Source organism: Aptenodytes forsteri, unplaced genomic scaffold (assembly GCF_000699145.1).
Source record: "Aptenodytes forsteri isolate BGI_AS27 unplaced genomic scaffold, ASM69914v1 Scaffold467, whole genome shotgun sequence".
NCBI classification, from domain to species: domain Eukaryota; kingdom Metazoa; phylum Chordata; class Aves; order Sphenisciformes; family Spheniscidae; genus Aptenodytes; species Aptenodytes forsteri.
The window spans coordinates 207,994-230,433 of NW_008795298.1; the positions used below are offsets into that span (position 1 = coordinate 207,994).

Here is a 22,440-nt window from a genome sequence, read left to right on the forward strand (position 1 = left end):
AAAATTTAGTCTTTATGTTCAAGCACTGGCAGAGGCATTAGATATTACTGTGCACCTAATTACACAGGCACGCGTGCATCACTCCTGCCTGGTCTTCCAATATGGGTGACATCTCTCATTTTTACCATGGATAACAAACAAGGTGATATCGAACTTAGCTCAAAAGAAAGTGAGAGTGTTGCCTGGTTTGTATGGCAGGACATATCTCCATGTAATTAATTCCTTTTGTAAAAATGACAAAATGATGGAGTAACAAGAACACGCATTACTGACAGGTGTAATTTCACCCCTGCTTGAAAGGCCATTGCTTAAAAGGGAGATGAAAGCCTCAGACTGATGAATGGGGATTGAAAAAAATCAAAACAACATTCGTGGTCTCAGGGGAGCCGAGTCATAGGGTTCATGCGGTTTTCCATTTGGCTAAGGAGTCATACTGATTTACAACATGCTCTGAAAGGACCTGATCAAAATTATTTTCATCTGCCTCTGGATGGCTCCTAGGACACGTTGGGGCATTTATAAACACTACCAGGGGCATGTCCACAGGCCTCCGCAGCAACAGCATGCCCCCTTCACATCAGCAGCAGTAACTACTATTAAACAATTCTTTTGAATTCATCTGATGCTAACAAGCGTAACCCAGATCTCACTGTGGTCAGCGACAGTTTCACAACCAACTTCTATAGCACCAAAATTCAACTGTCCATGAACATGGACTTTTAAATGTTATCAACTATTTTATAGTATAGTAATGACAGTCAGCTCCTTCCAGTGCCCTGCCACAATAGATGTTATACAATTACCTCACAGCAAAGTCAATGGCCAATTTGAAGGGAAGGGCAGAAATCAAAGGCAGGTGGGCAGGTTTACACTCTGGAACTGAAGGCAGCCTGCGTCAGCCAAAGGAGGGGAGAAAAGGACCAAGGGGAGAATCTGGAGGGAGGAAGAACCAGCGTATCAGGTTCTAGTTACGTGTGAGGGCAAAAGAGGGAAAGCAGAAAGGCTACCCAATACAGACCATGTGTTTGTCCTTCCCTATCAGACAAAGCACAAGAGCTGGAGCATCTCATGACCATCATTCAGAGCACCCAGGGACTGATTAGGAAAAGAAAAAGGGGGAGGGGGGGCGGCACGCACAGGGAAGACAGCTTTCTAGAGGAAAGATAAAAGGTTCACAGCATCAGGCTCACACTCCCTGGACATGGGATATAAGTAAGAAGTACTCCTTAGAGCTCTACTTACTGTTAAAACAACAAAACCACTGTGACCTATCGAACATGCACTACTATTTCTTTCTATTCCTGAATAACAGAACAATTGTCTCTATTAGTTTAGTTTATATACTTTGACTAGAGCTGTTTATTTGATCATCTACTGCTGTAAACTTACATCGCAGACAGCACCTCACCGCTGTAGATTATCACAGCAAAAACCTTTGCGGAGACATTTGTGCATGTCAGCTTCTAGGTGGTTTTTTCAGCCTTCCGGAGAAAGCCCACTGTCATGTTACAGAACATGAGTTAACAGCCGGTTGTCTCCTTGCATAGGTGATTACAGAATACAAAAGAAGAGCTGATCCCTAATTTTAAGAATGTTAAGTATTACCAGAAGCACTAAAAGACAATTTTTGTTTACAAAATGCAAAGATGTAAAAGACTAAACCAACAGTAATGTTTCTGGTATAGCCCTTTCTGCAATGACTGGATCCAAGGCTCAAACGTTTGAGCCCACAAGTTGATATTCATTGAACGCTATCGTACATTTTCCAGAGAAGTAAATTCTCACAGCATTTTCGCAGTGCAAAATGTGACCCTTCCAGTTGCAGCGATGTGAAAAATAGGTAACTTAAACATCAAGGAACATACACATAGTACGCAAGAAAAACAGCCAACTTAATGAAAAAGATTTGATATCTGGTTCTCTCCTTTGACTTATTTTCAAGCCAAGGAGGATGGAGGATGACTGTTTTACCTTTGGTATTTGTTTTAGATTAACAATCTGTTTTCTCTTGTATTGTTTTATTTGGCATTTGTGGGACACTTACATAGTTGTTAGGAGTATGTACCCCAACACATGCCTAGAAGAATTTCAATAATGCAGATGTGACTCTGAAGCGTTTGTTTTTGTACATTGCAGTTTATGATCCAGGACAGCCAAACTGAAAAAGGTTATTAGAACAACAATGCTGACTGAACATCATAAAAATCGACAATAATAAAGCAATTAAGCATGAGAGGGCTACATCTATTTAAGAAATAGTCTACAGGCTCTGTGAAAGCAAAGTAGGGTGGAGTTTCTCATATGCTGTCAAGAGCCATTACTCGAGCACTGCAGAAACACAGTGATCCCGTGATCAACATGTCTGAAGAGAAGTTCATTCCCAGCACTGCCGCAAAGTGCTTATGACATGATGCAAAATAACTTTCTCTGTCTCATAAAGGGAAAAACGCAGCCCTTCTCCTTACTTACAGCATGCTGGTCAAAAGTCATTATAATCTCTTCTAACTGTGCAATACCTAGTAAAAAGGGCTTCTGTTTGGGTTCTGCAACACTATTTTAAGAACAAATAGACAGATATTACAAGTGTTGTTTGTTGAAATTTAGATTAGCTTCCTTTACAAGTTGATCTGTAAATGATTACGTTTCTCATAGTTCTCCCCCAGACAGCTCATTACACTATGTAGTTCTACGATTTTGCTGTTCACAGTGAAAATTGTTTCCCGGATAAAGACACCAGATTGGATACGTGAAAAGTATACTCTTCCCCCCCCGGCTTCCTCCCCCACCCCCACCCCCAAAGCAGCTGTTCAAAACTTACATAGTGGTGAACAAAACAGGCTCTGCTGTCTAGCAAGAACTGAAGTTTAAGTAAGTTTCAAACAGTTGGAATGAAATTTGTAACTTAACCACTTCCGAGATGCTTACAGCTAGCACGCCAATATAGCACTATTTATCTACAAGTGACACAAATTTTGCTTCAGAACAAACATGGATCAAAATAAACTTTAAAATACCCAACAAATGCTCACCTCTCTCTCTCCCTTGCTTTTTCATTCGTTTTGAGATATACACTTGGTACTCTCCCGAATTATTGAAGGGAAAGCATTTCATGCCACGCCCCGCTATGACTGGTTTTTGTCCTAATACACATTCCCTGATCTCACAAGTCAACCCTCAGAGCAGCCCCAGGGGCAAGAGCCTCCTGCAGAGAAAAGAATGGTGGAACCAAACAGGCACAACGACAGTCCGAAGCTCTTCAAAGATAGCCAGCTAGCTAGAAAACGCTCCTTACAAGTTATTCAGGGGTTGCAAAACCTTCAGAGTTAGCAAATCTACTAAAAAAGCACCTCTGCCACACTGGAATACCCTCTGCCAGGAATCCTCTCTGTACTGAGATGTTGGCTAAGTAGGAAGGTTGGCTAACGTATAACATAGTGCTCTCATATTCCAAGTGAGCTCTCGAATAAGTGCAGCATGTTATTTATAACATATACTATTTCAACTGCATCAGTGCGATTTCCACACGAAGTGGAACATCTCCCACGTATTGCAGTGTCACCACATTTCAAGTTCCTGTGACATAAAACCAATGTATGTTGTCTCTCTCATTCATGGAGGGTTTCAACTGACGCACGTGGTTGACCTCAATTGTTTTCTAGGTCTACAAGAAATGACCTGTAGGCGTACTTTATGCATGTGCTAGGGTCATTTATTACTCTTCAATTCAAAAAGTATATATCATAATGAAAGCATATGCTGTATTGACTAGTTCTGTAACGGTTTGAATTAGGAGGTCACCGGGTACTTGGCAAGAATCTGTATGACCATCTGATGACTTGTTGATTCAATGTCATGGTACCAGGTGGCGCTCTCAGTAAACACTCAATCACAGTGAATCGCTTTGTCAAAAAGCAACAATTTCCCCTCATAACAAACTCTGTTCTCAGTGACGTCCAACAGTCCACAAGCATGTATAAAGTACAGCTTTAAAGTTGTTCACATGAACAGGCAAGGTGGCCAAGAATGTCACTCAAACACTAAGGAGGGAAATATTTAGGAAGATTGTGTGTAACATACAGAACCCCCTTAAAACCCATTAGTTCTCATTCCAGCTGTCGTCTTACACTTCTTTCAGTAACGCTTTGAATGCCTTTTCTTACAGCTGGTTCTCACCAAGTCTCACTTATCAGACCATTAGTTAATTTGAGCAAACGAAATTATCTGTTGACAGAATAGCTGTTTATATCATTCATTTCCACTAAAAGCTTTCATGCATCAGCTCTTTCCGCCTTTCTCCATTGCTTCCTTTAGAGGTAATAATTTATAAAGTGAAAGTCATTGTGTTTGGTAACATTAGGCAGCCAGATGGTTGGGTTTTGTTTTCTATAGCTAGGAAAAGAGAAATACTCCTATTGTAAAGGTTCAAGAGCTGAAAATGCTAATACATACATGTGGGTATAATGATTTTTATAAGTCAGTGACCAAAAAAGAAAAAAAAAATTGTTTTTGAAAATATCACCATTTTTCTGTCAGTACCATCATATTTCACTGAGCTTACCCAGATATCTTTTTACCACACTGCTCATTTGTTTTAAACTAACATTATAAAACACATAAAACCTGAAATACCATGCCTAAGAACAAACGCTGAAAGGCTCTTAAAACACGTGCACAGTATTTAAGAAAATAGGTTTTCCAGTTGATCACATATTATTACTTATTTCCTGAAAACTGACAACATGTTTCACAAAGGCATTCACAAAAGGTTCATTTTGTGCATGCCCAGGAGCGATGGAGAAGTACCTCCGGAGTTACACGTACCAACTTCCAACTGGTATCTTGTGTGTCACCGGTTTTAACTTCTGTAACACCCACTGGGCTTACATTTACACCTGCAAAAAGCTACCGCTGAGAACATGAAAGAAACCAAAGATCAAACTCAGCTTCCAGTTCAATACAGGAGGAACCCAGCTGACAGCAGCAGAGAAATGCAGAGATCAACATGGAACGTAAGGTCCTTATTCACAGTGAAGAGGTTTTTTCCCCCCCATAAAATAGTGCTGTCTCAAGGAAGACTATAACTTAGTAATACATGTACAAGGAGATGGGGTTCTGGCTCCATTTAGCTCAATGGTGTCAAAAGAGCCACCGACTGCTGCAGGGGCATGACTTCAACCTCCATTTCCAAGCAGACAAAACACTACATCGACAAATGTGGTGAGCAGCCAGCTAGTACATGTTCTCTGCTTTGTACAAGGATCCTACAGAAAAATATCCCAGAAAACACACATGCAGCCTTAAGGTAAACTTGCCATTTTACTATCTGAACTAAAAGTTTTCAAACTGATTATTTTCTGACTTTAAACGTAGCTTTTTTTTTTCAGATAAGCAAAGGGCTACTGCAGAAAGCAAGTTCAGGTTAGAGAAAAAAATTGGCAAGCAAGTCAATGTCAGCGACCAAGTAAGCTAGCTTTAAAAACAAGACAGACTAGCCGTTTGAAGAACATTTAAGTATATGAGACAGAAAATTGCAGTGGTTCGTCCTGCGGCAGCCACACTGCCATTCCTTACTGCGGGAAGAGGTTAGAGTTGCCCTGCTGTCAAATCAGGACTTTGACTCCACAGCCGTCACGCTTGCCAAAATCCCTCCTACCCCAAGCATGAGTAAACCCTGAGATCACCACGGAGCGCGAATCACACATTTGAATCACTGAAGAGCCACTTCAGCTTTCAGAAGACAAAATAAACTCCAGGGAATAAAAATGAAAAGTCCAAGAGACCCGGTCAGTTGGAGGAGAGAGACTCTAAAAGCATCCCTCAGGAAGGTGCTACCTCCAAGCTCTGCTGCTTTTCCTGGAAAGGGCAAGACAGAGGCTCAACTGCCTTTCCCATGGGAAGCGGCAATTACGGAGAACCACTCCCCATCTGGAGACAGCCAACACAATGCATGACAGATTTGGGCTTATTTTCCACATGCCTAGAGAACATCTAACAACAAACTCCTATAACGCTACCCGAACCCTCCAGTTCTTGATGTCTTTGCTAAAGGGAAGACCCCGTCCCAAAATTAATCAATACTCATTTTCCATCATTTAGAAAAGTGCGAGTCCCACAAGAGTCTGCTTCAAGACTGAAAAACAATCCGAGTTCTTCTGTTAGTAAGAAAGACATTTAGCTCTCGTTTTCCCCCATGTGTATTTTAGTCTGTGATTTAACCCGAATATGTGGAGTCTCTAAAAACACATATTTTCTAGCTAAAGCATTTATATAGTCACTTATATTTACATTCTTATACCGCCTTTTTTTTTTAATTCACAATTTGAGAAGAATGTGAATGAACATGTGACAAATTCCTCCCCATCAACAACTTAGGCACACAACTCTGACATTCTTGGAAAGCAAAAGGAAGTCTTTAGAAATATTTCCTATATGAGTTGTTAAATTATACTCGTGCAAGTGCCCTGACGTTGAGAATCAGTCTTCTAAATTGGCCAACTATGGCTACTTTAGGAACACAAAATAGTAGGTTTGGTGTAATTTATTTATAGTCTGTGATCGCCTGCTTGTCTGTGTTTTAGTGATGCTCTTTGATGATTCAAGCAAAGCATTACCCACTTCAAGGAGTTCTCTTCCTATTGAAAATTTCATTTCTTCAAGCTGATAGGCCACAACGGAAGTTTTCCATTGCATGTGCTACCGTTTAACACATCCTACTGTCACAAATACGTAAGCTGAACTGCAACGTACATTTGCTCTATATATCTATAATTGCATTTGTAAAGCCACCTATTTCTCCACTAAGGTCAGTATTCATTACTGGGTTGGCTTATCTACTAAAAAGCAGAAATTAGGCACTCATCTAGGTCCTATTCCGGAGAGACCTCAGGCTACGTTTGCACTGGACAATCATGCAACACAAAGAGCAGGACTTCAAGAATGAAACACTTAGAGCCAGAGACCTCATGTCCCCACAACATACACATTTTGAGATCTTTGCGTCACAGTAGCACTAGTCTGATCCCAAGAACTGGCTATCCGTAAGAGGATGGTGCCCCTGGAGCCCAACTTCTTGTTTAATGTCTCTTTTTTTCCAATTAAAGCCAGTAAGTGCATTCCAAGATTGCTCTGCGATGCAAGACCAACGTGTGGTTAAGTGGGGCCCACTGAGAGGATTGTTTCAAAATCGCTCTCCTCATCCCAACTCAAATGCTAATAATGTAGACACAGCCTCACATACGTGTACACGATCACTCATCAGTCCCTCTGAAGCTGTCTCTATAAGGAACCCAAAAACTCCTGCTGAGACAAATAAAACCAACTACAAGGCCTTTAAAGGGAGCTTAATTGGTCTTGAATTAATAGCAGTTAATAAAATTATGCATTTTGATCAGAATTCTAAGTGAACCTTGAGGTCTTCTGATGACAACTAAAACCATTCAAATAATATGCCACATGCCTTGCTGTCAGCTGATCTGAAACATGACCATTCGTCACAGCACATGTAATCTGCAGTTATTCACAGCTGTTATGTCACTAAAATGATACAATTCATGTATTCTATAAAATGTACTCAGGTCTCCTAACTTCTGCTTCACTTTCAATAAATTACAGAAAAGAATGAAGAAATAAACGATGCTCTATATTTCTCTTCTTTTTCCACATGCTTTTCTACATGGAGTATCAGTTTTGCAGCCTTCTGATGGAAAACGCACTATATCTAATCATGCAATTTTTCAGCGTTTAAAATAATCTACAATCCACATATTGCAATTAAACTAGAATGATTTTTCCATGATACTGCACCTATGACTTAAAGAGAAGGAATCTTGGGGGAGGCAGATAATAATTATATTAACTGCTCCTTTTTAAGATATATTTCTCCAGAACAGATTTGATAAAACACACGCACAAAAAAAATCATACTGAACTTCAGAGCTGCCTTAGCATGCTGTATAACATTTTAAGTAACATTCTTACGTTACTTAAGCTTTCTTATCCCCTTTCTGTTGCCAGTACTTCATGATCCTACAAGTGCAATAAGAATAAAACTACACCATAAATGTACAGCCAGCTCTCTAGCTGGTTTTGAGGTTCAGAGGACTCTGGATCCAATGGCCCCATTTCCAAGCATTCCAAGTGCTTCTATACTCCATTACACCTGTTGCCAAATGTGCATCAGCATACAGTACACAAACAGTAGCTGACAATCATGCCTATGATTTCTGGAGATAAAAATAGAAGGAAAAAAGGTTCCACTTGTCATCTGCACAAGAAGTGTCAACAAGTAACATGATTTCCACACATCCCTACCCCCTTTTAATTGGGGAGAAATGCATAGTAAGCCTTCAAGAGATGAAATAAAAAGATTACATCTATGTCCAAGAAACACAGTTTCATTTCTTTCATACTACACTCTTTCCAATGACATGGAATTTGATACGTATTTTGTATTTCAAGGGCAGAAGTGATTTGTTTGAAATTAAATTATGATTACCTGCATGACTCATGCAATTTCCTTAGCGATTTATTAAACAGACAAACATGGGCTGAGTTGAAAGGGAAATAAACATTTCTACAATAGCCTCTTTTTCTTGAGAGGGAACCCTTCATAGATGTTGGGAAACAGTAAAGGGAAAAAAGATCATGTCAGCACAATATTGTTGGTCGTATACAATGCAATCTTATGCTTCATTGAGTTTTCAACACAGGAAACAGGTTTATTAGGCAGTGCCTAATTCACAAGTTTTTCCGAGTCAGCTACAGTGGTTGGTTTCAATGGCTCTAAGGGAACAAGCTGTAATCAGTGCTTTTATACAGCCTCAATATAACATGTTTCAAAGCCAAAAAGGCCCAGCCATCTAACTGCTTTCACAGCCAATACTCAGTGCAGAATAAACTAAACAAGTTCCATTCTACTAGGCATGAATTTCATCTGATCTCCTGGTTGTAGCTCTCACACAACTGAGAACAGGAACATCAGGTTTTTTGTTCTTTTTTTTGTGGAAATCTTTTTCTCCCCCCAGTCAGTGGAACAGGGGGAGGAAGGATGAATCCTTAGCTTACTAACGTCCCTAATTTCCATCAACAGCTTCCACCTAATTATTTGAAGTGCCTAAACACTTTTGATGCTGGCACTGATGCCCACAAGAACGTAACTATAACTTGTTCCGATCGCCATGAGATCCAAATCCAAGCTTACAGGGTACCTATGTCTTCAGATTACATCAGCGTAGCTGTAGTCTTCCTCTCTGCCCCGTCACCCCAAGCCTGTCCCAAAAGATCAGCCTCAAGGTATTCACACAGTAACTGGGACACAAAAAGGAGTTCCTGAGTACCGCATAATTTCCTAAGGCTTCTGTAGATACGATATCCACGGAGGCCTTTATCACCTTGAATAAACAAGTAATATTTAATGCATACCAGGGTATAGGTGAGGGCGAGATAGGGTAAAGATACACCTGTATAAAGAAGTCGAGACCTGTCTGCCTGCCGAGTTCATCTGATCGTAAGACTTGCATTGGATTTCAGGTGAATTCTCATTTATGAGAACAGAGAGAATTCACCAGTACTGCCAAAATCCATCAGTAGCCCACTGTTACTTTACCCTGCAGCCCCTGCCCATTTTTTAAAACTATCTTCTACCTCATACATCTTATTTCTCACATGAACTTTTCTGGATCAAGTTTTTCAATGGAACTGATTAATAAGCAAATATATGCAACGCTTCTGTCATGACAGGCTCGTTTTAGAGAATTAACCTCCCAGATCAACCTGACATACGGATGACCTACAAAAGCTGATATGAAGTGGAGAGGAAATAGGAACCTCAGCTAATCAAGCCACACCGACTCACCAAGCACAGCTGAGAAAGATATTTTTTCCAGGCACAGTAAAGGTCGGTTTTCGAGACTGGATGTTTTTTAATCCTCCTCCTCCGACTCTATGTGAGAAAAGGAAGAGACATTTTACCCTGCTGCTTTTGTTTTGGTTTTCTTGGGTTAGGTTTTTGGTTGTTTTTTTGATTGGTTTTGTTCTGTTTTTTTATTTTTTGTAGTTGGGTGGTGGGTTTTTATTTGGGTTTTTTGCAGGGGGGTTTTGTTGTTGGTGGTGGTTTTTGTACAAATAGGATAGGCTGGCTGTATATCCAGAAAAGAAACAGAAAATCATCTTCTGGCAGAGGTTGATTTCTAAGGGTCCAGACATACCAGCAGAGCTCCCACCAGCAACATCAGGTGAGAGCACTGACACCGTTCACTACATCTCCTAGATATAATATCACTGTCACTGTGACATGCAGAAGAAGTGCTGCTAACCCTTAAAGGGCTGAGCCTTGCTGTGGATAATGCTAGAGTGAAGTAAGTATTACAAAAAGCTTTGTCGACATCACACTCATTCAGCTTCTGAAAAGCTTTTTAGATTCTTTTCTTTTTCATCTCCCATTTCTGCAGTAGCCCAGAAGTCTAGCTCTAAAGCAGGTAACCCCATCAAGTAGCATTAACTCCTGTTGTGCTGAGGACCGCCACGGCAGATAATCTCATCCTGACAATGCTGTCACATGCGGGCGGTGATTGTTGAGGTAGACCACAAAGCCTTATACAGCCTTATCTGGATGGACTGAGAAAAGTTAGTCTTACATTGACCAGTCTTTTGTAAGGAATCCCAAGGATTTAATCGAATTGCTCATTGGCTCAGAGAGACCCAAGTTGGTATTGCCATGCGGTGCCATTCAAAGGAGGATGGGAAGTCAAATGATGACTCCCTGCCACGTCTCTCATTTTTATTAGTCCAACTTGTGTGACCTGGAAGCAAGTCCCATGGCTTGTACTGCCTTCATCTCAAAAGGAGGAGCAGGTTCTATGTACCACATACTGAACAGAGAAGCACCGAAACCATCCAAGCGCCTCGCTTACTGAGCACAGACAGGATCCTGCATTGTAAGCATTGCTTGGCAGCAGTTTTGGCTTTCCAAATAGGCAGTGTTTTCTCTGGGCAGGCTGGTCTTCTCAGCAAACAGCGTACATGGTCTTAGAGCCCAAGTACAACCCCTAAAAACGTACAGAATTGCCTATAGCCCTAGTAGTAATACAGGTGGTGCTGTCAAGATAAAAAAACCAAACATGGTTTCATAAGGGAATACCTTCTCTCTGCTGGTTCATTAGGTACGCAATAGTAAAAACCAAAAATGCCTTTTGTGTGCATTTATGATTGCAGCCAACAGGTTTATGTTGTGAATCACTATTTGAAATGCATTCCCACACTGAAGTGTATTAAGAAAACATTATGGGGTCTCCTGTAAACCAGCAAACTGCAGGAGAGTCAGAGTTGAAGCTGAAATTGCACACTTGATATACTTCATTATATCTAGGTGTGCACTGAATAGCTTGTAATAATACTCACTATTCCAAACGCTTTTGATACATGACCAGAGGCTGTTTTGTGGGCCTAGAAACTGTATCACTGCAGGAGGCCTGGGAACTTGGGAACCGAGACCAGCTGTCTTCATTTTGATGGGACACTTACTATTTATTTTTTATTTTAATTTTAAAGGCTAGCTCGTAATTTATCTACCTTCATTTTTTAGAGCCCCACATGTAACTCGCCAGGCAGAGCGCTAAAAGCTTACTAGTGCTTTCTGAATCCAGGCTCTGCTTAACACAGCTGTGGTGGCTCCCGCCTGCTTGTTTCAATATCCTCTGCCACAAGAGTATAAGGATACACAGCAGAAGAGCAGACAGGGGAACCAAACTAGCGTCAACTTATAAAGACATACCTCAGAGCATCAGAAAAAGGAAACAAACAAACAAAAAAAACCCCCAAAAACAAAACAAAAAAAAAACTCTTTTGGTTTAGAAAACCCAAGGAATTTAAAAAAAAAATAAAATAATTAAGCATATGAACCTATTCTACCTTTTTCTGTCCAGGTTTCTCAGGGTTGAGTTTCACCCCAAGGAGGCGACTCTCTAGCAGGAGCTTCCAGGAGTTCCCAGGCTGCACTGGATCCAGTTTCAGGTGCTCAATCAATGCTACTGCACTGTGTCCACAAGACTGAGAAGCCTATTACTGCCCTCAACTCTTTCCGGTGACCTCCTTCGGTAACAGCACATTTCATTTCCCACCCCCAGATCCACACAGCACTCCACATCAGCACAGTGAAGGGACTGGAATCAATCCTTAGAGAGGTCTCAGCCAGTCCGAAGTGCTGGGCTCAGCCCTGCTGCCTTTACATAAAGCCAGAAATATCTGTCAGTATAAACTGGCAGCGCTTTTCTGCGCTGAAAGAGTTCTGCATAACTCAGTAGTGCCCCCATCTGTAAAATGAAGAAATTACATTTCCTTTATAGGATGCTCTGAAAACTACAGCCAGAAAGGGAACTACAAGAGTAAGGTGCTACAATTAGCAATTGCTTTTTTCTTTTTTTTTTTTTTTTTTTTTTTTTTTTTTTTTTTTTTTTTTTTTTTTTTTTTTTTTTTTTTTTTTTTTTTTTTTTTTTTTTTTTTTTTTTTTTTTTTTAATATTATAGTAATTATAGTAAATACGTGGAGTAAGTCACAGAGTGCTTCCATTTTCAAGGCTAAGCCATCACGGCATTGTTCCACCCTATCTCATTTCTGCCATACATTTAACCTTTTATGTCCTATTTCTCCCATAAAAATCCCTAAATATCCCAAGAAACACAGTTCCCAGGATATTTGTCAGCCAGCTGAAACGAGGAGGTGTTTGAATCTTCATGAGAAAGCTTGCTCACATATGATGTGGAACCACACTTCAGGTAGCATTTCCTCTGCAAATTCTAGAGATTAATTAGCTAGCCATAAAAGAATAAATATCAAGCCTAGAATTATGGGAAGGAGGGGAGTTATGCTTTTACTTCAATTAGGAGAGTTGAAGGAAAGCAAAAACATCATTACTGTATGCCCGATCAACTTCCTAAGCAAGCAGAACCAGGAAATAAGATCACTATCACTTTTGACTTCCAGAATGCCCAGCACTGTCTTTGCAGTCACTTTTATTATTTTTAACATGAGAAGCAATCTAACAGACAGAAATCCAGGCCCCTGCTACCCCATAAAGAAGGCAAGAAACAGCAGTATTCTATCTAAACACAGCGGTAAGACCAGGATGACCATTCTGGGCTCATTTTCAGTTGTGTTATGAAGTTTAAATGGAAGCAGATTGAACCTAAGTCGTGAAAGTCAAAACTTCCCTCCTTGTACAGCATGCGGGCACAAACTCTTCTTTGTGCAAAACTAAAGCTATTAAAAGCCAAGTATATATGACCGTCCTCCTTTTAAATTGAGGCTATTGATCTAGCTATATTTACAAGTGGCAATTTAAACTTCAGCAACACTGTCCGCAGAGCATACATGAATGTGGGGGAGTGACAAATAAAGCAGGAGAGATTCCCAAGTGGCCTCTGCCAGCATTATCCTGGTCAAGTAAAGCACCGGCAAGCACAGCGAACTTTGCTAGCGTGTACGAGCTGCCTGAGTCAGGAAGCACGTGGCCATATTCATAACACTTTCCTACGTTAGAGTCAACGTATCAAGCACGCCACCAAAACTCGGCAAGGAAACTCCAATAGCACCAATGTTAAAGAGATTCCCCCAACAATGAGGCTGCACCTTCCTCTATTGAAAGCACACATGGGAATGAATTTTGCAAGGCAGGAATCTACAACTTCCTACGAAATCAAAATACACTTCACTAGATGTTTTTCCTCTTGTATCCTTCAGCTCATCACTGACCTTTTGTAGACTTCTGGGCAGTGTTTTCATATGCTTTGCTTATTTTAAAAAAGAAAAATTAACATCAACAAATTTCTAGGTTTCAAGAAATCTCTCCTAAACCAAATAATCTTTTTAAAATGTTCCTCCTGAAGGTTTCCTGTGAAATATCTCATTTTCCTATTCAGATTCATTTTTAAGCTGTTAAGAAAATTGTGATCTCACAGGTACTCACAGAAATTTTTCCAGTAAGATTGGCTTCCTCTCTTTCTGCCAGGGCCCGCAAAAAGTTATCTTTCAGTTCTTTTCCTACACTTGCTACTGACCTAGAGAAAAAATGGTACAATTATTACTATTAATTATTGCCACAGACTTTGGGTTCACCGTTAAGCGTTCCGTAAATATAAGGAGACAGTCCTCACCCTACCATAGCTACTTTGTCTACTGCCTGTTCTGCTTTTAACAAACCCTTAAACCACTCTTCAAAATTCATCGCTACTGCAGATGTAAGATATAATAGTAGTTTATCAAAAGGTGACTTCTACCAACACACATTTTCAGTTATATATCCGGAGTAATCTAAGCGCTTATTTTATATCTCCAGAATTATGGCCAAAGTCATGTTTACATAAGAATACCAAATTTGCACAGTGTACCAATATAAACTTGAACAGATTTAATACGTCATTCTTCAGCCAGCAACTAATCAAATGAAGTACTACATACTCAGACTGCTTGGTGTGGTAGGGTCAATACAGTTTCAGTATCCTTAAGTACAAAGCATGAAAAGAAAAACCAATTTTGCTCCATAAAAACTCGCGCAAAGAAAAAAAAAATCACAAGAAAGGATACCATACACTAAAAATTACTTGTTAGCCTTTGAACATAGCGCCCTAGAATTCAAACAGTCATTAAAAATAGAAAACACGCATCAGATGGACAAAAGCACTGAATATTGGACAAACCCTTCAACAAAAACGTCGTTCTTTCAAATGGTTTCTACGAGTCTCTCAGCATAATCTAAAGCCCTTCCCCATCTGCAGGGGTCATTGTACTCACTTCAGTGTACTTTGCACACACAAGAAGGAAGCGGAGACTTCCTAAATCCTGCACTAAAGTGGCTTCACCGGGAACTCTTCTCCTTTTGATGTCTAAAGTAGCGAATGCTGACTGGAAAGCATGCTCTCAGGCAACTCAAGGCAAACCAGTGCCTCCGAGTTCAGCACAGATCTACCTGAAAGGGGAAGAATTATTACATCCCCCCCACTATCTTGATGCGAGTATTTCAATAAAAAGCAGTAGCATTTGTCAACCTAAGTAGACAGAATACAGCATAAATAAGGATCTCTCTGTCAAGTGTATAATGTATCAAGTTTCAAATAAAAAAGTGTCACAAAAACTGAGAAATTCCCTTTGTTAACTTTTTAAATATAGACATGCATGGTAATGTCCTTAAACCGAGTGAAAAGCCTGCATCTAAGCTCCAAAACTCTGTTGTAGAGCTATCAGGTCAATCTCTGGCCGCTTCACCAGCTGTAATCCAGAAGTACATTAGTTTGAAGCTGTTTCAGAAGTGCCTCTGCTGCACTGTAAAAATAAAAAATGAAAGACTAACATATGGATTAAAACACCTCAATTAATTAGACGTAAAAGATGGATAAGAACTGGAGTATCATATTTTCCTTTTCCTGTCCAGTTAAGAATTCTAGATTCCCAAAGTCTTCCTTTCTCTGGCAGAGGTTAATACTAAATCAACAATAAATCCATGTTTAACAACTGTTCTAGCCAACTTCACTTGAAGTTTGCGGCTCCTATTTTGAACCAGAAGAAGGGTGTGGGTGCCTGAAAGATTATGTGTTTTTATCCACTTAAATCTTACGTTCCAATAAGAGACGTCACCTTTCCTTAAAAACCTTGGCTTCCTCCCATCTTTCAATCACCAGCCAAATAATCACTGACCCCCTTGCAGAACACTAAGATGTATACAACTTCTTTTTTAGTAAATATCATTACTTCTGCATTAGAACACACTGAGCCATGCCTGAAATCAAGCTGCACTGTTCCTGAAAAATAGGAGGTATCACCAGGTGACCCTGTCTAGGTCAAAAATCACGGAGTGTTAAAACACAGAGCTAAAATATCGTAAGGCAGCAGCTTTTCACAATCCTTGAGGTAATTCCAAAAAGGCATTATTGTGCCTTACTTGCTGTGTTGACTACTTGGGGTCTATTTCAGTAAGTCTTAACGCCTGAAAGATGCAAGATGAGAAAAGGCATCATCTGATACATATGTATTTTCCATACACTGTTCTCAGCGACAAAGCCCCCCTTGCTCTGTAGAAGATGCTTCAACATCTACAAAATGAATGGGGAAAAAAAAAAAGAAGTCTGGATTTAACTAAAATAAATTCATTCTCCTATGGCCCGTGAGAAAAACCATCAACAATAACACTATGGCTGAATAAAACATTAGGAATGCAACGCATCATGGTTGAAGCGACACCGAAGCCAGATCAATACTAAGCTCTGCTCCAAGTAACTGGCTGCTTTTTTGTAATAAAGAGCGGGGTGGGACAGAAGACACACACCGCCCCCCTATATATAGTAATATACTATTACTGTATATACTATTACTGGATAAAGAATAACAGAAGGTAGCGCTGTTAGATTTGAATCGCAAAGAAAGCAGAAATAGGCTCAGGTTATTCTGAGGTAAACCTTAATAAATTTAGAAAACAAGAGTGTTGGAGAGAATGAGGAGCTTAACACTTAAAGCCTGAATTCTAAAACTCCAGGATCTGGAAGCATCCCCCAGCACCTAAGCAAGTATTTCCTGAGGTAGGGACAAAGACCTACTTGGTAGACCTTGTGCTTTTTTTAACTGGCAAGGATTCGCTCCTTTTATTTCCTGCATGAATGTGTACGTTATTTCTTTGAGTCCTAGTCTTTTTCAGTTCTTGGCCCCTTGGGACATGCATCCTCTGCCCCACTATCCCCATCTTTCCTCTCCGGGCTTGCCCACACAGAAAGAGTGCACCCGTTTACCTTAAGGGAGATTTTCAACGAAGGTAGTTACAAAAGGTCACATAAATATTCTTAAGACTGGCTTAAACTAGGCTCATTTCAGTATCAAACGTAATCAATTAGTAACTGACCTGACTTAAACTGTCCACAAGGAATTGCAAGCTTCTGCAGACGTATATTTGCATTGAACTGGTTTAAAAAAAAAAAAATCGGTTTGACTTTAGTAAACTGTACATAAAGAATTGCAAGCTTCCGGAGACATAAATGTGCAATGAACTGCTTAAAAAAGTTCCCGTTATACATGGTTCTCATCTGAATAAGGCCACATATTCACTATGAAGATGCAGCATGTACGGAAACATTGTATGAGCATTTGTTACCGGCCAGTCTTTGAGAAAGAAAGGAGACTTTTCTCTCCCTGCCACAGCAGCAGGTACATTCTCCACACTCTAGTTTACCATCACAGCAGAAGACTGAGAAGAAAAGATCAAGGCATTCCACTCTGCAGAAGTTCCCACACACATAAACAGGCGGAATTTCTGGGGTGTGACTAGTTAGGAATTCACGAAGGCCATGTAATGTTTGTTCCAGCTTCCTGCCAGGTGAGATGAGGGAGTTCTCCGAGCAGGGAGGAATTCTCTAGCACCCACCAAACACTACTCCTCTCTAATGAGGGTTACTTAACTTACCATGACCTAAAAATTGCTGTTTAAATGAATTAAAAAAAAAAAGTTACTTCCTAAAACCTGTATTAGGTCCTTCACAAAGCTAGAGAATTACACATTATATACTAGTATAGAAAACATTCTTGCAGGTTACAACAGCCCTTGAAAAGGAGAGCACAAAATATTTCATTCTTAGCATCAATGATGCATCTCCAGCATGACACATGTAACCGTAACATTCATGCGCTGCCCGAAACTACTCCTACAATTCAGTTCATGCCTCAGCATACTTACTGAAGGATGCTTTAGAGTGAAAGCCCAATTTACGAGGCAGCATTATCTCAACAAGGCACTCTGATGCTAACTGCAGTCACCTGTACTCATCACTGTACATTTCTGACTGACGATATTTTTTTTGTCATCTGCACCACATGGGTAGAGGCCCATACCGAGAGCAGGATGTTACTGTGCTAGGTGCTGTACAATCCTCCTGTTTTGGTGAGCTTTGAAACCAAACACCCAGGCACAGAAAAGCCGTGTAGAAAAAGTAAAGTACAGAAGGTTATATTCTCATTTTTCAAATGGATATCCGAGACATGCAAAGATTAAGCAACGTATCCAAAGATAACACAGAATGTCTCTTCAAAGATGTTGTTATTGTCACCAGCCTGGTGGCAAATGCTCTATAACTAGTTGTGTTAAATATTAATTCCTATATTAACTTCTCACCTTCTGAAGATATGCTTTTACCGCGCATACAGAAGAGGGAGCATTAACAACGATTAACACTCATCACTACAGTGTCCTTTAACGGAAGCAATATTGAAAAGAAGTATTACAGTTTAGCAAAAATAGAAGGGATACTTTTCTAAAGTAACTTGTTTGGTTACAGAAACTCCTAGTGATGTTAACACTATTAACTGTTGGTTGCTGCTTTTAATTCCATAAATACAATTCTTACTTTACGATGCTCAAAGTTTCACTTAAGAAACCATGCATTTCCACAGTGTCTTGTTCCTTTAAGCTGCCCTTCTCCTTCCAAGAGCTCCTACTATCTTCCACCATCCCACACACCCTTCTCACATTCCCAGTTCAGATGCCTTTTGCTTGCAGCACGCTTTTTTCGTTTTCCATGATAGGCGTTAGTGAAGAAGAAAGAAGGAAAGCTCTTTTTGAACTTGGGTTAGTGCTCCTTGATTCTTATTCTGACAGGCTACAGTGCTCCCCCCCCCATTTTGTTATGGTTCCCTAGGGCTTCATTTATTTTATTTTCCTACATCTTCTACCATGTTGGCTTTTCCTGAGAGCACTGGAGTCACAGTTGGAAACAGAACAATGTAGTTTAACTTTTAGAGAGCCCTGTTGACCTGAAGAATGCTTTTTATCAAACTGAGATAATGGGAAGAACATCTAACAGTCACATTGTTATTCTTTCAAAAGTACGCTCCATGTTCCAGTTCAGCAGAAAGCCGGACTGGAATGCACACACTTGCCTAACTTCTGCAAAGCAGCTGTGTTTTGCAAACACCTGCCCCAGGATTAGTGGGGAGACAGGCGTAAGAACTCGGTCCCAAAGTTTCTCCCTCATCTCGAGACACGTAATTTTTATTTTAAAACATCTGAAGTTTCAACCTCCCAGTGCCATGCACTTACGGCATTGTGTCCTGAGGCAGGACTATTACTTGAGCACTGTTCCAAGACATCAGATGTCTATTTGTTTTCTGTACGTGAGGTATGCATGCTTTAAAAAGAAGGCAGAGACTACAGTACAAGATCATACCTCAGAGACCAGGGTGTAAGGCTGGGACTGGAAAGATCCAAGTTCATCATCTTGGGCTGTCACAAATATGCGGCGCAAGCTTGGTGACTTGCTCAGTTTTCTCGTGCCTTAGTTTGCAGTCTGAAAAGCTGGGATGACTCTACTTCTCCAGCTCAATACGGCCAAACACAGTAAGGCCGCCTGGGACTCCGCAAGAGGCACAGCACTGAAAAAGGCATTGGGAAGCATTCAGATGCTGTAGTAATGTGGACAAATACTTGCTCGTTTATGTTCAGTCACATGAATTGGAAGTTTGGTCAAACCACTTTTCATTAGCAAGTTTTCTCTGCAAGTATGAGAAAACGCACTGCCTCCACAGTAAAATATTACTTTCACCAAACGTCAGTGTGGTTCTGCAGGCTGCCTTGTGGGAGTATCAGACTGGCTCTTGGGACCTGTTAATTCACTTTCTCAGGCCTTCCTCCCTTCCCGACAGACCTAACGCTGCAAGCGTACTTGCCCCTTTCAGCTAACTCACCTCAAACAGGACACGAGGTTCAAAAAAACACGTACAAGGGTAGCCAACATCCATCAAAATCCCAGTAAAGATCAGCAAAGTAGGAAAGCAGTCTCTGGCTGACCTACCACACGCGACCCAGGATAATATAAAGGAAGAATGAAGGCAGAATATCAGCGTTGCCAAGACCGATATGCAAGGACCTATGTATGGCTGATTTTTACTGCATGGTGCCATCTTTTTGTAACTTTAATGAAACAATACACAGAGCGTCTTCAAACTGCAATGACACCAGATAGTGAGAACCATAATCCTTTAAACCATGATTGCCTGAATCCGTCTATAAGTTTGCCTCCATTTTAAAAAGGAAAAATGAAGCAGGAAAAAAGGCAAGGAAAAAAAATCACTTATGTACAATGAGCTGTCCGAGTCTGACCCTCAGGGTCCAATCCTCTACTCTCCCAGCAATACTTCCACTGTGTTCAAGTGATAAGGCAAAAACAGGCACCCAAAACATCAGCTAAAACCACAAGCTGGATTTGGACTGCTGCACACACAGATGCGTCTACCTAGAGATAAAGGGAAAGCACTTCATTTCTAAACAAACATGATATGGGGCTGATTAAAGAGGAGGTCTACATTTTATAAAGCACTTTTTTTGGTTCAACTTTGTAAAATAAAGCCTGCTGATCCTACTATCCGATTTGACGTATTGTGTTAACTGGAGCTGCTATAAGCAACACCAAAAGGTAAAACCATCATGTGATCCTTCTTATATTTCACAAAAACAACGATGCAAGGAGACAATTATTTCACTTTCTCTGAACCTAAATGAACGGCATCAAAAGGCACTAGGCAACAGCATTCGTACAAAAAGCCTCTGTCCATCAGTTTGCAATTTTATTACATAAGGTGCATAGCACCACAAGAGCAGAGGACCTAAGCAGGAAGGCACAGTTAAGAGAAAAATAGAAATGAACTTAAAATCTGTTGTATCTCTGTTCAGGACCATGTGTACTGTAAAAGTGTCACATCTCTAAACCAGTGCCAAAACTTCTCAATTACAGCGAGAACAAGCTCTGGCTGTACGGGCACAGTAAGCGAGAAGCTTAATGCTGACCTCAAGAAAAGGGAGCGTATGCATGGGCAGAACTGGGTCCAGTGTGACTGTGCCCCATTTCACAAAGTCCTTCTAACAGTTTAGAGGTCTCTGCAGCCTAAATGTACTCCTGTAAAAGCCCTCTGCAAAGCTCCCACTTGAGCTTCCTACGCCCAAGATCTTGATACGAACAATTCAGGGCATGCTGACATTGAAGTGCACGGTATGAACTATTTTGTTACTTGTGCAACTTCATTTTAAAAATCTTTTTACTGCATGCGTGTCTGTGTTAAAAAAGAACCATTCCTGACATCAAGGAACTAGATTAGGAATTATATAGAAAGAGAAGGTTAAACTTTCAACTATTTGGACATTTTGGGGCATATAAACATTTGCAAAATCCGCTATAAAATTTTTGATTGCTGGTTACATAATTGAACATACAGGAAATGCCCTTCTAAGGACCTTAATACCATACATTTAATTGTTTAATAAAATGAACAAGGAACTGTAACAACTACACTTACTACATGATATTTGAAACTGCACGGAATAGATGATTTTCTTTAAAAAACATTTCAGTTGCTTATGCACTTCTCTGGAACACTTGCCAGAGCTATTGCAGATTTGGCTTGTGTTGAGAAGCCCACACCTGACAAAACACTGGCACCAGTATTTCAAATGGTCTGAGCTACCAGTAACGTGGTCCTGTCACTCATCCAACATTCACAAACTTTAAAAAAAAAAAACCAAACAGTTCCTTTATCACCTCTGGTTAAGGCCCTAGAATACACACACCGCTGCCTGTTTAAAACAAGGAAGGGAGGAAATTGACAGATTTTTCCTAGTGCCACTGTCATAGCTCACCATCTATGAGAAAAGATAACTGTATGTCCTATATGTTCTGCCTTTTGCATGAAAGAATTGAACTTGCAGTCTTTAACTGGAGACAAAAGCTCAGCTGACTTTGGGAGGCATACTGAGCATGTGGGCTGCAGCTCATGAGAGGGACATGTGTTTGCCTTTGGCTGTGAGAATTTTTTTTGCTCATTCAAAACTGGACTAGCAGCAGGCCAAGCCAGTCTCCTCACATAGGTCAGAGCAGCCGTGAGACCGTGATTCAGATTTCAGTGGCTGCAAGGCCACGCAAAAGAGCCATTTGGAGAAATAGGACCATCTATTCGGGTATCACGTGGTGAGCAATTAAGCCCATATTGTTGTCAGTTTGTATTGCAGAAAGGCATCAAAAAGCTAGGAGAGAAACACAGCCCCCCTTTTTCAGCAGCAAGAGAAACTGGCATCTAGAAGACTTATTAGTATCACACCTCAATCATGACTGTTGAGGAATGAAACTGGATTTTTTTTTTTTCCTTGCCCCACAGGCTCAGTTATCTGCCTGACCAATAGCTCCTCCAAAACTCACATCAAACTGTTAGGCTCACAAGACAGAATGAGACACAACGCCCAGAGGGAAAAATGGCAGGAAAAAAATCCCTCTAACTTCTTTGTGAAAATGACAAGACCTTAGGGAATTACGTCAGAAACACAAGAAAAGTAATCTTGCTCTAATCTAATTGTTGCTTTTACGTACTACTGAGAAACTGACCTTAAAATATAGAATTTACAAGTAACATTTTGTAATAAGCAAAATG

The 22,440-nt window shown here is 40.4% G+C and overlaps 1 protein-coding gene across 1 annotated transcript in view; it reads right to left on the reverse strand.

The window, feature by feature from the left end:
• CUNH4orf22 (chromosome unknown C4orf22 homolog) overlaps window positions 1–14,218 on the reverse strand; it is a 151,554-nt gene extending 137,336 nt beyond the window's left edge. Inside the window, exons 1-2 of the mRNA XM_019472078.1 lie at window positions 14,148–14,218; window positions 13,961–14,051 (exon numbers count right to left, since the gene is read on the reverse strand). Of these exons, the coding sequence (XP_019327623.1) occupies window positions 13,961–14,051; window positions 14,148–14,218 (162 nt within the window). The remainder of the gene's footprint in view (window positions 1–13,960; window positions 14,052–14,147) is intronic.
• Window positions 14,219–22,440: the final 8,222 nt, after the last annotated feature.